Source organism: Hemicordylus capensis, chromosome 1 (genome assembly GCF_027244095.1).
Source record: "Hemicordylus capensis ecotype Gifberg chromosome 1, rHemCap1.1.pri, whole genome shotgun sequence".
NCBI classification, from domain to species: domain Eukaryota; kingdom Metazoa; phylum Chordata; class Lepidosauria; order Squamata; family Cordylidae; genus Hemicordylus; species Hemicordylus capensis.
In genome coordinates, this window is record NC_069657.1 from 274535524 (window position 1) to 274544583 (window position 9060).

Consider the following 9060-nt stretch of genomic DNA (forward strand, 5'->3'; position numbering starts at 1 on the left):
AGGAGAAAATGAATGAGGCAAGCATTAAACTGGGCTAATTTTTTTATACAGATATTTCTTTGTAATAAACACTTTTTAAAAAGTATTAACATTACTAGAACTGCATACAGTATATGCCTTGTGGCTGACATGATTACTCTAAGTAATTCAAATTCAAATGCCTAACCTGTCCTTTTACTTTTAGTGGGACTACTTTGAGTAGTTTTCCTCAACATATCAGCCATTGTATTTTACAGCAATGAAATGTTTACTTATATTAGTACAAAAGGATGTCATTTTTGCATTCCTAGACAATTTCTATATTGTAGGCAAAATGTTCAGCAGTTTATGCAAAAACGCCTAGGAAGAGACTTTCAATTATTTGAATATGTAGTTAATTGTCCTGATATTTTGAACAGAATACAGGCATTTTTCATATCTTAACTCTTCTATGCCTTTACACATTGTGCATGAGTAACGAATTTTATTCTATGGAAATTAATCGTGTCTCATTAAATAAGGGAAGCCTCAACAAAAGTATCTCTTTAAGAAAATCAGAATGCACACAATTTTCAATCCATGCTCAGTCATTACAGTCAAATATGCAAATACAACTTTGCTGTGGAATTATTATATTTGCATAGATATTACAAAGATGCAGAAGCACTACATTTTCCAAAGTGGATAATATATTGTATCATGCTTGTGGTGGTGAAGCCTTCCCACCAACAGGAATTGCACTCTTTCCCCCCCTGTGTATGTGTACTCCCCCCCGCCGCCGTGCTGGAGCTCCTCATTGATGGGTTGTACAGTGAGCATGCTCGAGACAGGACTGTATTTTTTAACAGGCTATTTTCCTGATGCTGGAGGGCACCCTATCCTAGTTCCGGTCCTGTCTGCTCGAGCTTGCAGGACACTGAAAATAGCTCTTCAGCCATTTTGCAAGTTTATTCTAATTAGTTTAATTTCTTAAGCCTATTTGGGCTATTTAATCAACCTTTCTGCTTCTCCTCCTTCCCCTCCCCCCTAGATTGTTCAAAGGTGGGAAGGGAGCTGCCTTAGGTCTTATTGTGTTTATTCTTACTCGAAATGATCTTGTTATTTTGTCAGATGCCCCCCCCCCCCGCTTTTAAATTGTTTTGAAGGAGATTGCTATGGAGCAAGTCCATGCAGAGGAGCTGTTGAAGGGCTCCCTCTCCAAAAGGCCACATTCAAACGTAAAAATTGGCTCAGCTGGGCTTCAGTTACTTCAGGTGCGATTGGCTTCTCAGATGCACCTGGTTCCCACCATTTTGCCTGCTTGTTCGGTGGAGGTTGCACCGATTGCAAAAAAGGCAGCAAAGAAGTTGCTTTGAAGCACCTTAAGGTGCATGACGATGAAGCAGCTAAAAAGAAAAAGAAGTCTCAGCATACAGTGCGTCTCAGCGAATGTCTCTTAATTAAAGATCTGTGCCGAAAAACAAAGCCATGGCACAAGGGAGAGGAGCACTTCGGGGAGTGGGATGACCTGTGTCCGGTGGGCGATTATTGGGCATCCGGGCCAATTGACTTGGTGGTGGAGGGCACAGAGGGGGAACTGGCTGGTCCATGCAATCCCCCCGCACCTCTCCCAAGTTCCCCAACGCTGTCAGAAGGACCGCTGCCACCAGCTCGGAGTTTCCTTTCTTCAGTCCTGCCCTTCTTCAGTCAGGGATGGACCTACACCTCTGACCCAACATATTATGCAGACAAGCTTCTGCCCTGGCATCAGTTTCAGATATTTCAGATTCAAAAACTCTGTCACTTCATCCTCATAACGCAATTCTTGAGAGGAGTTTCAAATTTGGCACCACTGCCTATTCAGCGGTTCCCATCGTGGAATCTGAACAGGGTGCTTAATTCACTGACTCAGTTACCCTTTGAGCCTCTGTCTTCCATCAGCATGAGACTTCTGTCATATAAGGTCCTGTTTCTGGTCAGCATCACGTTGGTCAGAAGAGTATCGGAGTTGGGGGCTTTGTCAGTCTGTAAGCAGCTGTGCATTTTCCAGCAGGATTCAGTTATTATACTCAAGCTAGATCCTACCTTCATACTGAAAGTAAACACAACACTTCACCGCTCCCAGGATATAGTATTACTGTCCTTTTGTCCAGCTCCTGTTCACCATAAGGAGAAACTCTGGCATAAGCTCGATGTCTGCAAGGCCACGTGGATGTATATAAAACGCTCAGAGGATATTCATAGATCCGATTCTCTTTTTGTTTCTTTTCATTTGTCTTGACGGGGTCTCAAAGTTTCCAAGGCTATTCTATCAGGATGGATAAGATCCTGCATCATATTAGCATATTGTATCCTCAATTTGCCTCCCCCGAGCGGCATAGTGGCACACTCCACTCACAGCACAGCAGCCTCAACTGCATTTTCAGCTCACGGGCCTCTTCTAGACATTTGTAGAACAGTTACGTGGGCTTCCATTACACCGTTAATTCGTTACTACAAGATTTCTTCATTTGCTGTTGAACAAGCAGCTTTTGGGCACAGAATTTTACAGCAAGTGGTACAGGTACATCCATCCCCCCTCCCACCTCGGTAGACTGGCATTCTGCTTGGCCATATCCCTTCAATGAGGAGCTTCAGAACAGGAGAAAAAGGAACATTGGTCGTACCATGAAGACCTTCTTTTTCCCTGTGCCTAGAGCTCCTCATGCCCACCTAGATATACATATCACTAAGGTAAAGTGTGCCGTCAAGTCGATTTCAACTCCTGGTGCACACAGAGCCCTGTGGTTATCTTTGGTAGAATACAGGAGAGGTTTACCATTGCCTCCTCCCATGCAGTATGAGATGATGCGTTTCAACATCTTCCTATATCGCTGTTGCCCAATATAGTACCAGCGGGGATTCAAACCGGCAACCTTCTGCATGTTAGCCAAGCATTTCCCTGCATCTCAATAAGCGTTGTTAAAAGGGTTGGGGTTATGTTGGGGTGGTGTCAGCTCCCAGGGATCCTAGATATTAAGGATTGTCCTTAATTGGTTGTACAATGTTTTTTCACTAACTAAATGGTTCTGTTGTTCTTTCCTAGTTGGGATGTGTTCCGTGTCTTCTGCTTTCTTGGCAATTTAGTCTTTTCACAGTGCTTCTCTTCGCTTCAGTCCTGGAACTGGGATAGGGCGCCATCCAGTGGCAGGAAGATAGTCTGTCAAAAAATATATATAGTCCTGTCTTGAGCATGCTCACCATACAACCCGTCAATGAGGAGCTCCAGGCACAGGGAAAAAGAACCCTTCAGAGTAAGACCAATGTTCCATTCTCTCTTGCAGTGATGTTAGAAACAAGAAGGGGTGAATCACTTGAATGCTGCTATTTCTCTGGAAGTTGTAATCCCACGTTCCGGGTACCTGGAGACAGCAGAAAATGCTCACAGTGAAAGATACACCCCACTGGACTGCCTCTGTACCTTCTGCTTTCCTTTCATATGGGGTCTTGGGCATCACTGTAGTCATTCTGAGAAATATAATTCACCATTAACTTCTGCCCATCATGCTATAAAGAATAAGTTAAGCAAATATATATAACTCAAAAAAGGAAACATAGGTCATACTAAAATGCTAGCTACTGTTGGCTTGATTTTCCAAGTATTGATGTCTTCATTTCAGTCTGTTCTGTGAAATAAGCAAAACAGATAACAAAATGTGTTTTACCTGTGGCTCTTTGAATATTGCATCTTCTGGATTGGAGATATACCAATAAAATTTCTAAGCAGATGTTATAGTTGATAGCATGCAGTTTATCTAGGCAGGTGGAGTATTGCAATGTTCTGTTTATGTGACTCAGGTAAGTTATTGCCATTTCTGTGCCTAAGTCACAGACCAAGTCATCATGGCAGTTCTGATATATGACAGCCATAAACCAGGCAGATTTATTACACAAGAGATTTTGACTGGGCACATTCACTGAGAGAAAATTCTATTTAATATATGCCTATGAAACCCTAATGTAGCCACAGCAGAGCCTTTTTAAGACTGTGCGAGGCCCAGGGGCAGAATGTCTTTTGAGACACCCTACACCCCTGCCACCACTTTCTTCTCACTGCATCCTGTCTCAGCTTTTTTTCCTCTGGGGGAAAAATGGTAGATGTGCATATTTTTCAAGAACCATCTATATTGACATCAGAATTAAAAGAACAGTATGTTAATAATTTATTATTGAAAGATAAAGATCTGAATATTTTCAGAACACTGATGGAATTGTGAGTCTTCAGCATGAGCGTGTGCTATTGGCATCCTCTGAATTTGTGTGAGTATTAGAAAATGAAGAGATATGTTGTTGGAAGTGGCTGTTATATTCTGTATCAACAGGAATCAGTTTGTTCCTGCATAATACCTATGAAATAAAACTCTACCCATCAACCAAAGCAGCAAGGCAACTACAGGAGCCCAACTGGTCCAAAAAAAGGCTTACTAGAGCCAGCATAAATATTGCTTATTGTTCTTGATATGCCTGTATGAACCTTGCTTGGTCTCCTGTTGCCAATATAACAAAGGCAGCAGTGGCGTAGCCAAATCTGAAGGGGCCTGTGCTCCATAACTGAACATTGTCCTGCCCACATTTTGGGGGGTGGGATTGGCGCCATAGGTGCCACCAAATTCTTTGAAGGGGGCCCAGGGGACTTACTATTTTGGTGGCTCCCACTGTAGCCACCTGCCTACATGCCTGACTGCCTGCCTGCCTCCCTCCCTCCCTCCCCAGCGCTGGCAAAGAGCCGACACGCATGGGGTCAGGGCTGGGGGAGCTGTCTGCCCACAGTGCTTGCAAATCCACCAGTCAGTAACATCATTAGTCTTCATCAGCTTTGCCAGCACTAAGGGCAAGCAACTGGCTCACTTAGCCCTGGCCCCGGCCCCACGTATGTACTATTTGTTTGTTTGTTTGTTATTAAAAAATTTATACCGCCCTTCCAAAAGGCTCAGGGCGGTTTACATTAAAACACCATTAAAATCAATTAACAATTAAAACAGAAATTATAAAACTACATAAAATAATAATTAACAATTAAAACATCATAAAATACCAATTAAATAGCCAAAACAATTTAAAAACAAGTTTTAAAAAGCTAAGAAAGCTTGGGTGAAGAGATGTGTTTTCAGAAGTTTCTTAAGTTAAGCCCACCACACCCTCAATCTGACTGGCAAGCTCAACGGTCAGGGAAATGTCACTGAGCACCAGCCAGTTATGAGGAGAGAAAGAGGGTGGGATGCTGCCTGATACTCCTCCCCCACTCCGGAAGCTGAAATAGAGTTGAAAGGTTCTTCAATTAAAGGCAGTTTAGAGACACTTTTTGAATCATGTCCTTGTTAAAAAGAACTGGGTAAAACCATAATATTCCTTTTCTTTGCCCCCACTCAATACACTGTAGCAACAAGGTTCAGTTTAAATCTTAATCCTCGGGCAAAATCTGGGACTCGGTTTCCCATGAGAAGCGTGTGTGTGTGTGTGTGTGTGTGTGTGTGTGTGTAAGAGAGAGAGAAAGAAATAGGCAAATTAAGAAAGACAGTATCATTGTTGATGTTCTAGGAATATATGCAGTGACTGTAGTAGGTTTATATGTTAAAACATGTTCCTGAGTGCAAGTGTATGTGTGAAACTATCTGCATGCATGTGGAGTGTGAGTTGTTACTTGTGTTGTGAGCCACCCAAAGAACGATTTGCTATGAGGTGGCTAACAAATAAAGTTTACCATTCCTATTATTTGCATAGGATTGCTCCAGCATGCCAATAATGTTTTGTCCTTCACTATATCCTTACTGTTCTTCTGCAGCAAAGACATAAGGCAGGGGAGAAGAAGGCAGGCTCATCTTCATTTCCCAGGACCAATGCCAACCTTGCTACACCTCTGCTATCAGCCAAGCTAGGAGAAGATTATGACTTAATGGGCCCTGATCAAATTTCCAGATCAAAACAACAAGAACATCATTGCCATTGAAGTCAATGACCTTGTAAATGGAGCGGGGATCCTAAATACTGAAATAACTCTTAATAACTCTTAATCTTGGACTCCACTGTTTCTGCAGAGTCTAATTAAGGTGGTGTCCAGCAATCCCTCTTGTAGTATTAGATTGGATCAGTTTCAATCTGTGATGCCTGATGACATGGACAAGCTGCTTGGGGCGGTGCAGCCTACCACTTGTTCTCTGGATCCTTGCCGGACTTGGCTGCTTTTATCTAGCAGGAAGATTGTGGGGGATGGCTTAGTTAATATCATTAACTCATCGCTGAAGGAGAGTAGGATGCCTCCTTGTTTGAAGAAGGCAATTATTAGACCACTTCTTAAGAAGCCTTCCCTAGATCCCTCAGTGATGGACAGTTATAGACCAGTCTCCAATCTCCCATGGTTGGGTAAGGTGATTGAGAGGGTGGTGGCTAACCAGCTCCAGGCAGTTTTGGAAGAAACTGATTATCTAGACCCATTTCAAACTGGCTTTAGAGCGGGCTATGGGGTTGAGTCTGCCTTGGTCGGCCTGATGGATGACCTTTACCAGGGAATTGACAGAGGGAGTGTGACTCTGCTGGTTCTTTTGGATCTTGGTGGCGCTCAATACCATCGACCATGGTATCCTTCTGGATCACCTGGGGGAGTTGGGGATAGGAGGCACTGCTTTGCAGTGGTTCCGCTCCTATCTCTCAGGCAGGTTCCAGATGGTGGAGCTTGGTGACAGTTCCTCTTTAAAATGGGAGCTATTATATGGAGTCCCTCGGGGCTCCATTTTGTCACTAATGCTTTTTAATATTTACATGAAACCGCTGGGTGAGATCATCAGGAGATTTGGTGCAGGGTGTTATCAGTATGCTGATGACACCCAAATTTATTTCTCCTTATCATCATCATCTTCATCATCAGGAAATGGCATTCACTCCCTAAATGCCTGCCTACAGGCAGTAATGGGCTGGATGAGGGATAACAAATTGAAGCTGAATCCATGCAACACGGAGGTGCTCATTGTAGGGGATTGGAATTTAAGGGATGAGTTAGATCTTCCTGCGCTGGATGGGGTCACATTTCCCCAGAAGGAACAGGTACGCAGCTTGGGAGTGCTCCTGGATCCAGACCTCACCATAGTATCTCAGGTGGAGGCTATGGCCAGGAGCGCTTTCTATCTGTTCCGGCTGATTCGACAGCTACGTCCATTCCTTGAAAATAATGATCTCAAAACAGTGGTGCATCAGCTGGTAACCTCCAGGCTCGACTACTGCAATGCGCTCTACATGGGGCTGCCTTTGTACGTAGTTCAGAAACTTCAGTTAGTTCAAAATGCAGCAGCCAGATTGGTCTCTGGGGTAACCCGGAGAGACCATATTATGCCTGTCTTAAAACAGCTGCACTGGCTGCCAATATGTTTCCAGGCAAAATACAAAGTGCTAGTTATTACCTTTAAAGCTCTGAACGGCTTCGGTCCAGGTTACCTCAGAGAGCGCCTTCTACGGTATGATCCCCATCGCTCATTGAGGTCATCTGGAGAGGTCCGTCTCCAGTTACCACCAGTACGTCTGGTGGCGACTCAGAACCAGGCCTTTTGTATAGCTGCTCCTGGTCTATGGAATGCACTCCTGGCAGATATCCAGAGTTTAGGCTCGCTGTTGGCCTTTAAGAGAGCCCTAAAAACCTATTTATTTGGCCTGGCCTTCCAAGGCTTGTAAAGTGTTGTTGTTTTTAAATGTATTTTAATTGGTTTTAAATAGTTTTAATCATTTTTTAATTGTTTTTATATTGTTTTTAGCATTGTTTTAATTGTGGGGTTTATGTCTTTTTAAAAGTTGTCGTACACCGCTCAGAGCCTCTGGATGGGGCAGTTTATAAATGTAATAAATGAAATAAATAATAATAAATAATAATCCTGGAGTTATATTTTATTAGTTTTACTGCCCAGAATGATTTCAAATACTGAACCATGGTTTGGATGGGGCCCCCTCTATATGTGGGGACAATTGCCCCCCAAAAAGGGCCCTGAGCAGTAAGCAGAAAACAACACACACACACATATATTATTATTATTAGTAGTAGTAGTAGTATTTATACACCACTCCTGCAGTACATTACTGCTCAGGGAGGCTCACAACATCAACAAAACACATACAATGTAAAATCAGCATCAACATCAATCTTTATTATGCTCCTGGACCAACATAAGCAATAAGGGGTGATAACATATATATCAACCACCTTAAGTAGCGCAGCGGGGAGATGCTTGACTAACAAGCAGAAGGTTGCTGGTTTGAATCCTCCCACTGGTATGTTTCCCAGACGATGAGAAACACCTATATCAGGCAGCGGCGATATAAGAAGATGCTGAAAAGCATCATCCCATACTGCAAAGGAGGAAGCAATGGTAAACCGCTCCTGTATTCTACCAGAGAAAACCACAGAGCTATGTGGGCTCCAGGAGTCAGAATCGACTTGACGGCACACTTTACCTTACATATGTATCAGGCAGCAGTGATATAGGAAGATGCTGAAAGGTATCATCTCATACTACACAGGAGGAGGCAATGGTAAACCCCTCCTGTATTCTACTAAAGACAACCACAGGGCTCTTTGGTCACCAGGAGCGAAACCGACTCAACAGCACACTTTACCTTACTTTACATTTAAAAGCAAAAATACATATGGTAATAAAAATAATAGAAAGTACACAAGAGGCATGAGGGAATAAAAAGCTTGAAAAGGCATAAAAGTCATTAAAAAAGCATAAAGGCATAAAAGGGGAGAGGGCATAAAAGGGATATATTTAAAACAAAACATTAAATAAAGTTAAACAAGTTAAAAAACCAGACTAAAACCACATTTAAAATTACAAATTTTTAAAGTTTCAAATTAAAAGTTAACAGCTAAAAACGGAGAACTAAAAACTAAAAAGTCTACCAGATATAAGCTGCAGATAAAACATTTAAGGTGTGGTGTCAAGATGGCGAGGAAAAATCAGCTCCCTTTGTGAGGTCTGTGGATCCACTTAAAAAAAACCTCCACTTTTCCTGCCTCCCACAGAATTAGCCTGGTTAATAGTACTGTTTTATTGTTATAACAGCTTTAATCTCTGCCCTGAC

At 42.6% G+C, this 9060-nt stretch overlaps 1 protein-coding gene across 4 annotated transcripts in view; it reads left to right on the forward strand.

The window, feature by feature from the left end:
• LOC128343844 (uncharacterized) overlaps positions 1-7781 on the forward strand; it is a 31460-nt gene extending 23679 nt beyond the window's left edge. Inside the window, exons 1-3 of one of the 4 annotated variants that reach the window (XM_053293302.1) lie at positions 3112-3251; positions 4196-4257; positions 5780-7781. In XM_053293302.1, coding sequence (XP_053149277.1) covers positions 6658-7656 — 999 coding nt within the window. In that variant the 5' untranslated portion in view covers positions 3112-3251; positions 4196-4257; positions 5780-6657 and the 3' untranslated portion in view covers positions 7657-7781. Of the gene's footprint in view, positions 1-3111; positions 4258-5779 lie in introns of those variants that run through there. The other 3 variants (XM_053293281.1, XM_053293297.1, XM_053293288.1) reach the window with 3 other exon arrangements.
• The last annotated feature ends 1279 nt before the right edge of the window (positions 7782-9060 follow it).